Below are 17,653 nucleotides of genomic sequence, written 5' to 3'. Positions count from 1 at the left end.
TTACAAATTGCCACAATATTATGTGGTGTATTTTGATTTTTTTGTCAGTATTTGCAGTGCATGTTTTGTCAAACTGATGATGTTTTCTTAATTTGATGCGTTTTTTCTTTTTGCATAGATTTTTTTTTGTGATGCTTTAGGTTTCTCACCAACCATAGCCAGAATATTGAAGGTATGGTGTGGGAGACAGAAGAGAAAATTTGCTCTTACAGCCCAGTTAACATTCAAGTAAAAATTTAAAATTACAGTATTTGATTATGTTTGTATCTTACCCATGTGAGATTCTCTGTGGATTTGCCATGACTGTTTCCAGATCAGGGTCTCTTTCACATTTGATGCTACAGTAAAGATTAAAACAGACATTAAATCATGTTTTCAAAAAACAAGTAAAACAACACAGAGATATTCACATCTGACATAATGCAGTTCAAAATTTAGTAAAATGAATCTACTTACGGTTTTATCTGTTTAAAAAGTCTTTCTTTCTCCAACTAACAAACAGCAAGATCAGATCATTTATATGGTGAAGACAGCATCCGCTCTCGCTAGATCATGTGATTTCAAAGAAGACCTGTTTATCAAAACTGTGCACTGTGCACCATTTTTTTACGTTATCTTGTCACTTCTTTGAAATCACATGATCTAGAGACAGTGGATGTTGTCTTCACCATATAAATGATCTGATTTTGCTCTTTGTTAGTTGGAGAAAGAACAGATAATACTGTAAGTAGATTCACGTTACTAAATTCTGTACTGAATTATGTCAGATGTGAAGATTCTTTACAGTTTTTAAGTCATGAAATTTTGTACAAAATGAAAATTGTAATATATCAGTGTGCATTTTCTTGAATAGGATTTGATACATTTAGTAATACAACAATAAATTGTGATATCTACTAAATGTGTCACGGTCTATAAATAACTGTGCTCACAATTAACTGTACTAAGCAAAGACAAGGTTAAAATGAAGGAAACACTTTTATATTTGGTATAAATATATGTTATTTCAATATTAAAATATATTTTTCTCTAGCATTACGTCTAAAGTAACATCTGTGTTGTTTTACTTATTTATTTTAAAACATGATCTGTTTTAATCTTTACTGTAGCATCAAATCTGAAAGAGATACTGATCTGGAAACAGTCATGGCAGGCACACTGCGATTCTCACATGGGTAATATACTGTATACTGTATAAAATAATGTAATTTTAGATTTTATATTATTGTTAACAGGGCTGTAAGGGCAAGTTTTACCTTCTGTCTCAAACACAACCTCAATTATTTTGGCTATGGTTGCAGGGCTCCAGACTAACTTTTTTCACTAGGAGCACAGTGGCCCCCAACTGAACATTTTAGGGGCACAACCAGAAAACTTAGGGGCGCACAGCATAAATCAACATGCTAACCAAATCAACTAATTTCCACTGTATTACTGATAATTGCTTTAATAGTGGATGCAGAAATTACAATAAGCTGTTTCAAATTCAGTGTCACATTTTATTCTGCACTTTTGAAGATGCAACAAGGTAAACGACAGCACCATCGCTGTCATGACAGTACAAATAGTAAACAGTGAAAACAGTGGAATAAAAAGTCTTTATGGGTGACTATAGAGTGTCTGTTAGTTCAAGATGTATATTTAGCTCACCCTGCAGAACAGTTATATTTACAGACACTGAAAAGACATGATAAGTGCATTAAATGTTAGGCTTCTTCAGTTTCACTAGTGTGCTATCTATTAGCCAGTTATTTTCTCAGGAAGGTACAAATTCCTAATAATTCAAAGCCAGGGCTCCAGACTAACAAAACTGGCAAAAAAGTAATTGTAAATGAATTTTGTATGACACCAGCATTCTCATGAGTATGTGTGCGAGTGTGTGCACTGAAAAAAACAACTTGTAAAATTTACTTTAAAAAATCCTCGTAACAATTTGCACGAACTTTTTTTAAGTAAAATTTACTGCTTTTTTATAAGTAAAACTTACCTACTAAAATCAAATAAAATTTACTTAAAATTGCATGATAAAACATATGTAAAATAATTAATTAAATGTTACTTAATTATTTTATTTAGAAGTTAGATTCATTTTAATCGTTTAGGTAAAGTCTATTAGGTTTTTTTTAAAAATTTAAGCATTGCTGTCCTAATAATATTAAATAAATCGTATTTTCTGTTTGTTATTTTCTTTAACATATTAATATGGACATAGTTCTTTTAAGTGTTATAAATGGCATTATAACACACAATTCATGACTGAAGACAAGTCAGTCATTGAATAAACTTGATTCGGAACAGAAACGCATGACATGCATTATCAGCACTGTGGAGAGAATTACAATACACTGTTCTGAACAGGGTTCATGTAAAGAAACACTGATCACCTGAACGGTGACTTCACAAAATTATTATTTACAACAAAACAACATCAATAATATAAGAGCTTAAACCTTTATGACATTTTGCTAACAAATATTTAAGTAGTTAAAGTTCTTATCAGTTCTTATTCTGTGATAAAGCTTAAAAAATAAAAATATTCAGGCGCAAAGAATTGTGGGTATTCCTTACAACATGTGCAAATAAATGTAAGTAAATTTTACTTTGATTTTTTTAGTGTAATGGATTTAATATTTTTAAGTAAAATGAACTAAGATAAGCTAAAGTTTTTGATTAAAATGTACTTAATTATTTTAGGACTATGTGCAGTGACTATAAAAGTTAAATCATACAAGAAAATATCTAATAAGACTTACTATTCCAACACAGTTCATTTTTTACATGAATTAATTGTGTATTTATCATCATTTTACTTAGGAAAATCTAGTTCTCAATAAATGTTAATATTATTATGTAGAAATTATGAGAGTTAAAGGCGGAGTCCACGATGTTTGAAAAACGCGTTGGAAAAGGAGACGGGCCGACTACCAAAACACACTTATAGCCAATCAAATCAAATCAAATGCCGGGTTGCGTATGTGTGGGGCGGGTCTATCAACAGAAGGTCCAGATTCTATTGGGGTAGGGGCGTGTTTGTTTAGGTGATTTCAAATATCAACATTGGCTTTCAAACATCATGGACTCCGCCTTTAATCTAATAAATATTACTACACCAAAAAGTTCGTTTTTTCAGTGTGTGTGTGTGTTTGTGTGTGTGTGTGGGGGGGGATGGGTGTGTGTGTGTGTGTGTTTGTTTGCGTGCATGTGCATTGCTCATTTCATTGCTCATTGACGTGCCCCTTCCACGTTTAATGTATAAAAAATACAGAGGGCGGGGGAGGCAAATTTACTGGTCGCACATGTGCGACTGGATGTAAAATTCAGTTGCACACTCTCAAATTTTTGGTTGCAAAATACAAACATTTGGTCGCAGTCTGGAGCCCTGGGTTGGTGTAAGAGCTCAATGCATCACAAATAAAAAAACATCTGCAAATGCACTGCAAATACTCACAAAATATCCAAATACACAACACAATCATATGGCAATTCGTAAATTCTTATCCAATCTCTTTCATAATTGTTTTCGTGATCTGCTTTTGCCCTATTGAAGGTTAGGATTAGGCGTGGGGATTCGTTATTGCTTTATTCTAATAATTATACATTATATTTTTTTATTATTACGTGCAAAAATAGTCTACTAATGAAAATATACAGGAGAAAATATACAATCAAGTATTGCACGGTTGGATTTATTGTACAGTTATAAGTTAATTTTTTGTACTTTTAATCTAATTAATCACATTTAATCACATTTACATTTTGTCTGAACATTTCATCTCAAAATATCATTATTGCCCGGTTTCACGGACAAGGCTTAAGTCCTTGTGCCCCTGTGTCGTTCTAAACCATCAAGTCGATCGATTGCCTTCAGAATACATGTTTTAATATTTTTTATGAAACCGAGAGGCTTGTGACTGTCCCATGCACTGCAGTTTGATTTTCACATTCAAGATCAGAAAAGAATAAAAGACATCGCCAAAAAGGTCCATGTGCCATCAGTAGTTCAATAATAATATTATGAAACGATGAGATCGCTTTTGTGCACAAAGAAAACAACTGAACGATTTTATTCAACAATTTGTTCTCCTCAATCATTCAACTTCCTTGGAAGTTTTGGAACTCAGCTTCTTGCAGAGGAGGCGCAGACAGATGTTTTTGGTGGACAACCACACCTTCTGTCCCACCTGGTAGATGGGTGTCCACGAACAGCGGACAGCAAAACCTCCCAAATAAAAAATGCAAAGCAAAATGGAACTTTTCTTTTCGAGGTCTTTTGCTTCTTTGACAAACTGCTCTAAATTTTTCTATGGACCAGCGCTGCGGTGCAGAAAGCCCTTATATGGAGCTGGTTTGGGCGTGTTTTATGCAAATTACCAACCTCGTGTACGCGTCCACTTATGTATTACACTCCAAATACATGCACATGAATTTGTTCCTATACTTGGGCTGGGTCCCAAGCCGCCTACTTCCATACTATATACACTGAAAAAAATGATTCATTGAATTTAATAAATTTTTTAAGGTAAGTGGTTGCAATCAATTTTTAAAACATTTAAACAAAAGTTTTATATTTGATTTTACTTTACTAATCTTTTTTGTTTAAATGTAGCTTAAATAAATTGATTGCAACCACTTACCTTAAAAAAATTGATTAAATTCAATGAATCATTTCTTTCAGTGTAGTATGTAAAAAGCGCTACTTTGCATACTATATAGTATGGAAGTAGGCGGTTTGGGATTCAGCTTTTTTCTCACGTTACACTGAAAAAAAAAAGATTAATTGAATTTAATCAATTTTTTTAAGGTAAGTGGTTGCAATCAATTTATTTAAGCTACATTTAAACAAATGTTTTATATTTTGTTTTACGTTACTAATCTTTTTGTTTAAATGTAGCTTAAATAAATTGATTGCAACCACTTACCTTAAAAAATTGATTAATTGATTAACATTTTTTTTTCAGTGTAACGTGAGAACAAGTATAGGAACAAATTCATGTGCGTACGTATGTGTTGTGAATTAGGCGGAAAGTTTTTGTGAGAAGATCAAGTGTGACGTTTACGATCGCTGACGAGAACTCGGACCAAGATTGCTGGACAAAGGGCTGAATTTGGATCTGTTCCTGAATTTAAAAAATGTGGTTTACATACAATGAATAAAAGTAACATCTTTATGTTGTGTTTTGGTGTAATTATTATTGTATAGAAGACAGCATAGAAGAAAACAACTTTTGTGTGTCATGGCAAACTAACTAAATATTACAAAATAGTTAAATTTTTACAAAAAATTTTATTCATTACAAGGTTTTAAAGTGTAACAGTAAATCTTGTTTAATATTGTGTAATTCTCTGAATTTTATAGACATTTCATAAGGTAAATTGGTCTTAAATAAGTCAGAAATGTCATAAATATGAGTAAGAATTGCAATGCCCGCAAATTTAATATAGAATAATAGGAATAACTTTGATGTAAAGCTGTTAATACATAAATAATTCATGTATTAGTCCTGTCAAAATGTTGATATTATACGCTTCAGTGTGTTTTAATATGTAAGTAAATGTACGTGTGTGGTACAATCACACTGTAACGTAAATATATACACGTATTCTCATGACATCACATTGCATTACGAACAATAAGTTTCATAACCTTTAGCATGCCCATTACTCCGACTAGTCCTACAGCTCCCCATGTCTCCATGTTTAAAAAAAGTGCACATATAAGTCAATTCTAAAAAAACACACTACAATATTCCAATAAAAAAATAAAGTTTTTAATTTAATGATGACTTTAATATTACACAATGAAACATGTTCATACACACCTTAATACATGACTATAAAAAATGATGTATATAATTATTGTGTTTCTTTTCTGTTTAACACTACAGATATACAAAAACAGTGTGGCACTTTGATGCACTCATGAGGAACAGCAATAAAGTTAAAGATGGAAATCCTACACGGTACTGTCTGAAATCAACAACAGATAATCTGGATCAATCAAAGACATACAGAAAAATCACCTTTGGTAAAAGATACACAAATAAAGCTCATAAAATCATACTGATGGTGGGAGAAACAGGCACTGGAAAAACAACTCTCATCAATACTATGATCAACTACATCTGTGGTGTTAAGAGAAAACACAAAGTTTGGTTTGAGATCACAGACGATCAGAGCGACAGATCATCAGCTCACAGTCAGACCTCCATCATCACTGTCTATGGTGTTTATATACAAGAAACTTCAGTTGATTTAACAATCATTGATACACCAGGATATGGAGACACTCGTGGAGCTGAACATGATAAAGAGATTGCCAAGACTTTATTACGTTTATGGACAGCTGAAGATGTGATCAGTCAAATTAATGCAGTGTGTTTTGTGATGAAGGCAGATCAAAATCGACTCTCTGATAGACAACACTGCATATTTGATGCTGTTCAGTCTTTATTTGGTAAAGATATTGGTGAAAACATTGTGTTACTCTTCACACACTCAACTGGTTTCCCCCCTAAAAATGCCCTGACAGCCGTCAAAGAAGCTAAAATCAAGTGTGCTGTAGATGAGATGAAAAATCAGCCGATCTATTTTCTGTTTAACAACTGTGATAAAGACACATCTGATGTAAAATATCAAACATTTGAGGATCAAGCATGGGATCTCAGTTTTAAAGGAATGACAGAGTTTTTTAAGTTTCTTGGCATGATACGACCAAAACCATTGGAGCTGACTCAAGATGTTTTGAAGAAACGGCAAGAGTTAGAGCCAAACATCTCTGATCTTCAAACACATGTTCAAAAGATGAAAGAAAAGCAAAATAAGCTGAAACAAACTGAAGAAGATCTAGAGAAACACAAGCAACATGTCAGAAGAAATAACAACTTTGAGTATGAAGTTGAAGTGTCCTATAAAGAAAAGGTTGATATTGATCCTGCTGTAGCTAAAAAAGCACTGACCTGCACCGTCTGTAAGGAGAACTGTCACTATCCTGGATGCTGGTGGGTCAGTGATCTCTCATGGTGTACTATGATGAAAAATAATCACTGCACAGTGTGCACAAATAAATGCCACTACACCAAACATGTCAAAGAAGCCAAAATATATGTAACAAAGACAAAGACTGAGACAAGAACTAAAGAAGGTTTAAAGAAGAAATATGAAGACAAAATTAAAGACTGTCTGTCTGTTATCAATAAACTGAAGGAAGAACTACAAGAATCAGAGAAAGAGAAAATCAGACTGGTGATGGCAGCTTTTCACTGTGTGGAGTCTCTTAAGATGATCGCACTCAACACTGAATCTCTGTTCACACTTCAGCACATTGATTTTCTCATTGAGAAGTTGAAGGAAATCAATGAACCTGAAAAAGCTGAAGCTCTGGAAAACATCAAGTAGAGAGTAAAATAAGCACCAACTGCAAACATATAAACCCAGATGATTTTAATGTATATTTAGCAAAACATAAATAATGTACTTGCATCTGTGGATCAGTGCTTAACTAATGTTTACAGATGATTAAAAATAAAGGTGCTTAAAGGTTCTTCAATAACCATTTTAGGTTCTATAAAGAACATTTCTTTTTCACCTTTTTATAACCAGTACCGTTAACAAGCATACCGCTTCGGTCAATGCCGACTCGAGGGGATCCTCCCTGTGATGCCACATGAAGTGCGACATTTGGTACAGGGCCTGTGTCGTAGTAAGAGCATGTGAGCGCGCTCGGGCTGTAAGTGAGGGATCATCCCAGAAGAGATTGTCAGGTGAAAGGTCAATAGGTCATCATGTGACTCATTTTATTTATCGCTAAAATATTTTTCTTTAATTATACTAATAGTTAGATTGGACAGGCCTTCACAGAAGGGCATTTAATTACAAAAAATGCCTTGACAGAAAGGGCACTTCGGTCTTTCAGGGGTAAAGGGAACCCACCCAACCCCACACCCGCATGTGCCTGCTCTTCCGGGGAGATTCATCACCCATGCTCTACTATGAAACAGGCCCTGTCTCAAATGAAGCACTTCATGTGGACTTTCAATCTCATGGCCTTAAATTGTGCTCGCTTAGTCTACTCGTGTCAAGGGTCCCTAAGGTCTGCACTACATGATGTCATCAAAGTGTGGACTGAGGAAGTCCATAAGACCGGAGTGTGCCATTTGGGACAGGGCCAAAGTGCACGGTCCAGGGAGGATCCCCTTAAGTCGGCATTGACCAAAGCAGTATGCTCTTTAATGAACTCTGTCTGTGTTTCCCCTGTCCCTTGCTCTTTTTTAAAGTTCTGTCAGTGTCTTTCATTTTTGTAGTCCTGAGTAGGCCTAGTTCTTTTGTTCATTGGTCTGTGTGCTGATTGTTCACCAGGTGTGTCTTGTTCGCCCTGATTATTCTGTGTATCTAATGCTGTGTTCCAGGCAGGTTTTGGAGCCCGTGAATTACGACTTCAAAACCACGACTCACGCCTCTATGCGTTCCAGGCAGCCTGTAACCCGTGTTTTTACAACCTTCTACATGTGAAAGTGCACTGGAATGGCAGTCAAACCCGTCACTGCCCACCCGTGAACTCGTACTAGATCGATGTACTCCCAGTTCAGAGTCGTGAGTCGTGGTTTTGAAGTCGTGATTTACGGGTTACAGGTTGTCTGGAACGCAGCATAACCCTAGTGTTTGTTTAGTCTGATGTCGGGAGCTGGAGACGCAGCGTCAGCTTATACCGGAATTCTGTTTTTTTAATGCACATGAAATGAGGAAATGGATAATACGAAACAATAGGTGGCAGTATGTGCTTAGTTCACCAGTCCGCCAGAAAACGAAAGAAGAAGAAGTCTGATGTCGGTCGTTGAATGTGTAATTTTTCCTTCTTGTTCGTGTTTTCCAGTTCCTGTTTTGGATTATGTTCGTATCTACCTGCATGGATTTTCTTTTATAATAAATATACTGCACTTGGATCCTCTGCCTGCTTTAAATCACCCAGCATTACAGCTTGTTAACTTTAGGCTACTTATTATTATTTTACAAGAATAATGTGAAGAAAGCATGCCCAGCTTTTCTTTATATTGCTGTTTTCAGCCTCTCTAGAATATTAGATGCAAGTAACGGTAGCTACAGCAGCACGAGCCTGTCAACCTAATGATAACTTAATGTCACAATGCAATATATAATATCATATAATATCAAAACTGTTGACAACACATACACACAAAATGTTTGCACTGTAATGCACTGTAAGTCGCTGGATAAAAGCGTCTGCCAAATGCATAAAAATAAATATAAAAGTGTATAAAACTCGGCCAATATAGATTTTCTGTCTCTATTTTTACAAGGTAAAAAAAGAAAAATATTAGTAATTTCTATTCTGTTTTGCTTTATTATTTGTTTCAATTGTGTGCATGCATGTCAGTGAGGAATGTGCCCTTTTAATATTTTGAGCACCTACCCCTCCAATGCTAATTATCCACATTTATGTAGCTCTGGATATGCTGTAATGGTAATTATAAGTATTTAAGCAAATCATAAACATTCACCTTTAACATTATAATGCAAAGGTGAATGATTTGAACTAAAGGAAACATAAACAAGTACTTTATAAAACATTTATTTTGAGCTGAAGATCACAATTCCCATTATAATAATTTTAAAGATATGTCACTTTAAAGAATTAGATCATATTTACATTTAGACATTTACATGTAGGCATTTAGCAGACACTTTTTTCCTAAGATATTTTTTTACATGACCTGTTGAGAGAGGTCATCATATCAATGCATAAAAGAATTAAGGAGTTCAGATGCAAAACAAATGTAAAAGTGCATCTGAGATGTTTTCTTGTAAAAAAAAAATCAGGCTCTAATGTTTTGGCTCAGTAATTTCACTTTAATGACAATGGAATGGTTATTAGTCAGTAATTAAAATGCTTTATTTTCACAAATTTTTACTTTTTTTGACAGTGTCATTGGTATTTTTATATGCAAATTGATACTGATCTACAAAGAGCCTGACTACCTTGCCTGTTTCTCAAATTAAGATTTTCTCAAAGGATTTTATAATATTCGATGTTAGAGCCACCAGCCTATAGTCATTTTGGAATTGTTAGCTTTGTGTACATATCAATTGAAAGCTGAAAAGGCCAATGCCAGGCTGGTGTAAGCTTTTCAGCAAATGTCTTTAAAAGAAAACATGAGTTAAGTTACAGAGTTTCCACTAAATCACATGACCTTGAGTAAATGGATTCGCCGTCAGTATATAAATGCATCTTCTGATCTACGCTTTTTTGTTATATGGAGAGGAAGGACTATTGAAACCAGATCACACTGTAAGTAGATTGACTTCAACTGAATCATGTTCTTAAACTAATGTATGTTTGAATACAAGACATTATTTACAATTTGTGACAAGCATTGTTTAAAGGCATACAATTACAAAGGTAGCTTTTATACTGTATCCATTTACAAAACATCAGTTTGTATTCCTTTAAATATTTTTTTATTTATTTAATTTAATTTAATTTAATGTAGTATATTGATAAATTGGCATATGTTTAAATATGTGTCATATGTACTGTAGCATCAGACAACTCCTGAAAAAGTCTCGGATCTGAAAACAGCCATGGCACATTCTTCATTATCATCACACAGGTAAGACTACAAACATCATTAAACATGGTTGTTTTACACATTAAGGTGGTTGCAAATAACACTGTAAGAGTACATTTTGTTCCTTAGTCCCCCAAACTTACACTGGATTTTAAATTCATGCTAAAGCATTTGTCTAATTTAAGATGAAACTATGCATCTGAATTATAAATGTGCATAACAGATTCACAAAGACAGAACATACATTTTTTATGTTATTTTAACTTATCAAATAAGTAATGTTTTTATAAGTTGTATTAACTCTTCACTGGGTAAACTTTAAAACAGTAGGCTAGATTGAAAAGACTTGCACAGCCAGAGGATTAAACTTATTTTTTTTACTTTGTAGTATTTACTATATAAATGTTTTTTTTATTATTAAAATTAATTAAACAAACATCAGCAGATTTTCTGTCACTTTAAGCGTGCACAACTCTTTACTGTCCTGGGTGCCACCCCAAATTTAAAGCTACGTTCACTCCCTCCAATAATTCACTTGCCGTTATTTGGCATGTTTTTGTTGTTAAATTGATCTTTTTACTATATGATGATTAGATTGACTGTGTCGGACTGGACTGCTGTCTTGAACTTGAAAGTGTGAAGCATTGCACTTCATAACCACAGATTGCCTGAAGTGCTTAAATTAGTTAATCTTCATATCTTTTTGGCTTAAAAAGACAAATACACATAAACATTAGTCAAAATTGCTGTGTTAGTATCAAAGTACACAACTTATGATACAGGTTTACACATCGTTTTCATACAAGTACCATGGACCCGCTAAAGTAGTCTGGGCCACCCAATTTTTTTTACTTTAGTTCCATCACTGCAGTGCATCATGCAGCTGTTCAGCAGTAATCAGCACACACCCATGACAATAATACATTTGTTATATATTCTTTATAGGACTGTCACGTCAATTTTTACATCAATGCAAAACTGATTGCAAAAAAAGAGGTCAACCAAACTTTAAGTGTGACTAGTAGGAAAAATGAGTCTAGAGCCCCAAATACAATGGCGCTTAATAATGAATTTGCATTTGGTTTGTCTTAAAGCATATTAAAAACACCACATAGACATATAAACAACACCAAAAAAAAAAAAATGAGCACAGGGGTACTTTAAGACTTAACCAAGTGGCTGTGCTTATGTAGCCGACACCAATGGACTCCATAGCAACATGCCACCAAATACCACTAAACGACTCTGATATCTGTTACACACCGGACGCATTTGCAGTGTGTTGGCAGGATGTTAGCAGCAGTTTGCAGCATGCAGCTAAACCACAGCTGTACTTTATTTGAAACATTTATGAGCAAAACCTCTTCAAGAAGCTTTACTAATAAAGAACATTATAGGCACATAAAAATGCCATCACACTTCAGTTATCACATTCAGTTTTCACACAGAGATTATACTGTTTTTTTCATATATATACAATTTTGCTTCTTCACTGAACAAACAAAACAAAACATCAAATATTCTTTAAAGGGATATTTCACTTTAAAATTAAAATTGTGTCATCATTTACTCATAATCATGTTGTTCTAAACCTGTATGAATTTATTTTTTCTGAAAGTATTGTGATAAATGATGAAGAAAATATTTTGATAAATGATGGTAAGCACACAGGTGATGGTACCCATTAAATTCCATCATATTTTTTTGTTCCTACTATGGAAGTCATTGGTCACAGTCTGCTGTGTGTTTACCATTTTTCTCAAAATCTTCTTTTGTGTTTATCAGAAAAAATTAATTCATACAGGTTTAGAACAACATGATGATGAGTGAGTGATGACACAATTTTCATTCGCAGTGTTATGTGGCAGCCATTATTATGTTTTAAAGCAACTGAAAAAAAGACTAAATATAAGAGCATGTCAGAAGCACTGAATGTCCCAAAATGGTTGGACCCCAGAGGATTAAAGAGAACTATCCCTTTAATATATGACTACATCTGATATAATAAACTTTGTAATTTTTATTTTATGTTTAAATACTACAGAGAAAAGACTCAGTCAAAACAATTGCGGCAAATTGATGCACTCATGAAGAAAAGCAACCAAAAGAAAGATGGAAATCCTGCTCGATATCGTCTGAAATCAACAACAGATAATCTGGATCAATCAAAGTCATACAGAAAAATCATCTTTGGTGAGAGAGACACAGATAAAGCTCATAATATCATACTGATGTTGGGAGAAACAGGCAGTGGAAAAACAACTCTCATCAATACTATGATCAACTACATCTGTGATGTTAAGAGAAAACACAAAGTTTGGTTTGAGATCACAGACGATCAGAATGACCCAGAATCAGTTTACAGTCAGACCTCTGATGTGACTGTCTATGGTGTTTATATACAAGAGACTTCAGTTGATTTAACAATCATTGATACACCAGGATATGGAGACACTCGTGGAGCTCACTATGATCGTGAGATTGCAGAGACTTTATTACGTTTATGTACATCTGAAGATGTGATCAGTGAAATCAATGCAGTGTGTTTTGTGATGAAGGCAGATCAAAATCGACTCTCTGAGAGACAACACTACATATTTGATGCTGTTCAGTCTTTATTTGGTAAAGATATTGCTGAAAACATTGTGTTACTCTTCACACACTCAACTGGTGTTCGCCCTAAAAATGCCCTGACAGCCGTCAAAGAAGCTGAAGTCAAGTGTGCTGTAGATGAGATGAATCAGCCGATCTATTTTCTGTTTAACAACTGTCAGGAAGAAACATTTGATGAAGAAGAACAAACAATCCAGGATCAAGCATGGAATCTCAGTTTTAGAGGAATGACAGAGTTTTTCAAGTTTCTTGACATGATACGACCAAAAACCTTGGAGATGACTCAAGATGTGCTAAATAAACGAAGGGAGTTGGAAGCAAACATCTCCAATCTCCAATCTCGTGTTAACATTATTGACATAAAACAAAATGAACTGAAACAAACTCAGAATGCTGTGGTAAAAAACAAGCAAGATGTCACAAGAAATAAGAACTTTCAGTATGAAGTTCAAGTGTGCTACAAAGAGAAGGTCAACATTGATCCTGCTGTAGCTAAGAAGGCAACGTGCTGCACCGTCTGTGAGGAGAACTGTCACTATCCTGGATGCTGGTGGATTACCTATCTCTCATGGTGTTTTATGATGAAAAGTGGTCACTGCACAGTGTGCACAAATAAATGCCACCACAACAAACACATCAAAGAAGACAAAATATATAAAACAAAGACAAGAGTCGAGAAGAGGACTTATGAAGATTTAAAGAAGAAATATGAAGACAAAATTGGGGATGGTGAGTCTTTAGTCAACAAGTTGGAGGAAGAACTACAACAATTAGAGCAAGAGAAAATCAGGCTGGTGATTGAAGCTTTTAACTGTGTGAAGTCTCTGGAGATGATCGCACTCAACACATATTCTCTGTTCACACTTCAGCACATGGAGTTTCTCATTGAGAAGATGAAAGAAATCAAAGAGCCTGAAAAAGCTAAAGCTCTGGAAGACATCAAGGGCGAAGTGGGATGGAAGAAAGGACTAACTGACAATTTTAAAAAATTGATGATAAAATAAATAAGAATAAAGCTAACCTTCATAGACTTTTAAAACGAATGTGTTAAAACAAAACATGTTGTGTAGTTAAGGACAACACATTTAATGTGTTGTCCTTAACTTGACACATTTCTGTGTAATTATTGGACTTTATTTAACACATCTTGTGTTGTCTCTTTAAGTTATTTGAACACAAAATTAATACAAAATGACTGAAAATTTGTTAAATGGTATGACATAAAACAATGTGTTCAAAATTAACACATCCTTTCTTAGAGTGTATTAAAAATTTGATGATGTGTGTGCATGATACTTCTATCAGGCTTTGTCTAATTTAGTCTAAGTTCTAAACATACAGTATCTATTTTGAGGACTTATATGTACTGCATATTCATGTTTATTTCCATGTGTATTGTAGGGATGAGATAAACAGTATTTGTTTCTTTGTCGTAACCGCTATTTGATTACCAGGTACCATATGCATTCCTAAGCCATTAACAGGGATGCTGATAATGATCACAGACTATTTGCAGAGTTGTTTATCCAGTACAGTGGGGTTAAAGGTGGTCTTCTGATTGGTCAATTTGACTGTATTAAGTTAGGTTTAGTCACATGGTAAAGGAAATTAAAAACTTTACCTGAGCTCTGGGGTTCAGGCCATCAGGCCTAGCTTCCAGTTCTGCTCTCTTTCTTTTACACTTTACTTCTTTATCTTTATGTCTTAGGTAAAATCTCATACAAACTGGAAACAGTTCATTGTTCATATTGTAAGATCCTACCTTAGATCCCCAGGTGCAGAATGTTTTTATTATTGTGTTTAATTTTTTTCCCCTAATCATTTATTTACATAATCATCATAATCATCTTATAATTATTAGTTATCCATATAATTGTTTATTTGATTATTCAATATTATTTTGTCATTATCAATTTCATTATTATCATTTTCATTATTACATTATTATTAATTTATTAATTAATTATATTTCTATATTTTATTATATTATTCATTCATTCATTCATTCATTATATTTCTGTTTCATATGTCTTATTGATTTCATTGTTGTTCAGTCTTATAGTTGTCTCACATTTGTGATGTTTATGGATGCTCAAAGTTTGTAGGATGTTGCTATTAAGCATTTTGGTATAACAGTGCATGTTGAATTCATCCTTGGGGGACGAGGTTTGAATGAGGTTTGAACATTGAGACATATGCAACTGAAGCTGTCCATCAATAAATCTCTGTTCTATTTTATCATCTAAACCTTTGCCTCATGTCGTGCCTGTGCCCTCCTCTAGCAACAATTGATCAACCTCTTAACTGACAGAAGCCTGTTAAACAAGTAAACTTATATTTTCTGACGTGATCTGGCGTCCGTTTTTTATTTTGTCTGTGGTGTGGAGACCTGATCCAACAATATATTGTTTACTATTTCATGCATTTATAATGTAACCATTTCATTTGTAACTTTAAGTTAGTACTATTAAAATGTTTCTCCTTTCAACTTGTTTATATTTGTTATCAATTTTGTTTAGTGAATTTATATTAAATGGTATAATACAATAGATGTATATTCTGGCAATGCCATATAATTTATTTCATTATAATAATTGCACTTATTTCCATCACTGGTATAAGCAGTAGAAGGGTGGTAATTGACGAGAAATACACAGTTTTACATCATCTTGCTGTTAAGGGTTTTTTGTCAATTCAGCATTCCTACAGCTTGAACCTGCAGTGAATCCACCTTAACAATGGTTATACACTATGCAGTAAGTAACATTGAAGTAAATAAAATAAGCTATTGTGTTCTGATATTTTTAAAAGATCAGAAAGCAGTATCTAGTATAGCACACTTTTAAAATGAATGTGTTAAATTAACACATCTTGTGTCTAGTTAAGGACAACACATCTAGTGTGTTGTCCCTAACTTAACACATCTCTGTGTTATTTTTGGAATAACACACTTTGTGTTGTTTTAACACATCTTGTGTTGTCCCTTTTATTTATATGAACTCTAAATCAGCACGAAATGACACATAATGTGTTAAAATTAACACATAATGTGTTAAATAGTTTAACACAAAGCAATGTGTTAAAATTAACACACCCTGGATGTGTTAATTTTAACACATTGCTTTGTGTTAAACTATTTAACACATTATGTGTTGTTTTTAACACATTAAGTGTCATTTAAGTTCATAAAAAATAAAAGGGACAACACAAGATGTGTTAAAACAACACAAAGTGTGTTGTTCCAAAAATAACACAGAGATGTGTTAAATTAAGGACAACACACTAGATGTGTTGTCCTTAACTAGACACAAGATGTGTTAATTTAACACATTCATTTTAAGAGTGTACTATCTGTAGTGATTACCGTAGATTTGCAAATTAGTCTGTAATTAAACAATACCTAACAGCGTATAGAATGGATAAGACGACTACAAAAAAATAAAATTAAAATAAAGAAACGTAAACGAAAAGTAAAACACATGGTTGCACAGGTTCTGCTCCTCTTCACTAATATTTCAGATTGGATTCAGACTTAAATTGATAAGGAAATATTGACACCACTGTTTACAATACAAAGGGACGTGCAACTAGCCATCATGGTAAGGGGCTATGGGTTGAAATTAGACTCAAAATAATTAATAAATACATGCATATTTATCTATCCACGAGCAAATATCTTGAGATTCTGAAAATTCAGAATTTAAATGAATGTGCATTGATTTGTACAAATGGAGACATATATGTGAATAAATAAGTTTTATTTTGTATTCATACATCATGTTACAGTCTTATGTTAGAGTGTAGAGACTCAGATATCTTCTGACTCAGTCATAAAGTTGTTTAACCCTTATTTTAGTTAAATCAGTGCACTTACAGGAACACATTATACATTGTTTTAGTCACACTTTGTCAATTAGAAGTGATTATACATGTAGCTTTAAATCTGAAACATTTAAGATGTACAGTAAGACTCAGAATACAGCGTAAATGAATGTTAAAGGGTTACAGAAATGTCCTGACTGTGGTTCATCTTTTTTATGGGATTAGACAGAATAAAGACCTTCATCAGAATAAACTGTTAAAGTATTATTAAACATCGCCACCTAGGGACTCAAACAGAAAACTGATGTGAATGAGATGGAAAGTAAAAGACAATTACATAAACAAAATCAAAGCTTTATTATAAAACTAAGCTTTACATGTTTGCTTTGCGTCCAGAAAATAAATCTTATGATATTATATGTTATGGTATAAATTACCACGGAGATCTATTCTGTGGAGCTACCTGCTCCGGACCAGGCTAAATTCCAGGATCTATTTAATCTCATCCCTTAGTCAGTCAGCAGTCACCACAAATGGAAACCAATAGTTATTTCACTGGCCAATATACATTGTTATCACATATAACTAGACCCACTGTCATTTTTTAATATTTGTGATCATTAATTTAAATAATT

At 33.6% G+C, this 17,653-nt stretch overlaps 2 protein-coding genes and 1 long non-coding RNA gene across 3 annotated transcripts in view; 2 read left to right on the top strand and 1 right to left on the bottom strand.

The window, feature by feature from the left end:
- Nucleotides 1-17,653, bottom strand: part of LOC141362133 (uncharacterized) — a 61,618-nt gene that overhangs the window by 20,736 nt on the left and 23,229 nt on the right. The window lies entirely within an intron of this gene.
- On the top strand, nt 623-7,395 carry LOC141362150 (uncharacterized). Its single transcript, XM_073864011.1, has 3 exons — nt 623-723; nt 1,110-1,175; nt 5,886-7,395. The coding sequence occupies exons 2-3, from the start codon at nt 1,147-1,149 to the stop codon at nt 7,393-7,395; spliced, it is 1,539 nt and encodes a 512-aa protein (XP_073720112.1). The 5' UTR covers nt 623-723; nt 1,110-1,146.
- On the top strand, nt 10,211-15,110 carry LOC141362059 (uncharacterized). The gene is made up of 3 exons (XM_073863816.1): nt 10,211-10,303; nt 10,555-10,625; nt 12,628-15,110. Exons 1-3 carry the CDS (start codon nt 10,238-10,240, stop codon nt 14,198-14,200), a joined length of 1,710 nt encoding a protein of 569 aa, XP_073719917.1. The 5' UTR covers nt 10,211-10,237; the 3' UTR covers nt 14,201-15,110.

Source organism: Misgurnus anguillicaudatus, chromosome 25 (assembly GCF_027580225.2).
Source record: "Misgurnus anguillicaudatus chromosome 25, ASM2758022v2, whole genome shotgun sequence".
Lineage (NCBI taxonomy): Eukaryota > Metazoa > Chordata > Actinopteri > Cypriniformes > Cobitidae > Misgurnus > Misgurnus anguillicaudatus.
The sequence above is the reverse complement of the archived record's forward strand: the minus strand, read 5'-3'. Positions and strand labels throughout refer to the sequence as shown.

Coding starts and splice junctions, on each gene's coding strand:
- LOC141362150 (XM_073864011.1), top strand. CDS start 1,147: ATGGCAGGCACACTGCGATTCTCACATGG. Junction 1,176..5,885: donor ACACTGCGATTCTCACATGG/GTAATATACTGT, acceptor TTAACACTACAG/ATATACAAAAACAGTGTGGC.
- LOC141362059 (XM_073863816.1), top strand. CDS start 10,238: ATGCATCTTCTGATCTACGCTTTTTTGTTATATGGAGAGGAAGGACTA. Junction 10,304..10,554: donor TATTGAAACCAGATCACACT/GTAAGTAGATTG, acceptor TATGTACTGTAG/CATCAGACAACTCCTGAAAA. Junction 10,626..12,627: donor TCTTCATTATCATCACACAG/GTAAGACTACAA, acceptor TAAATACTACAG/AGAAAAGACTCAGTCAAAAC.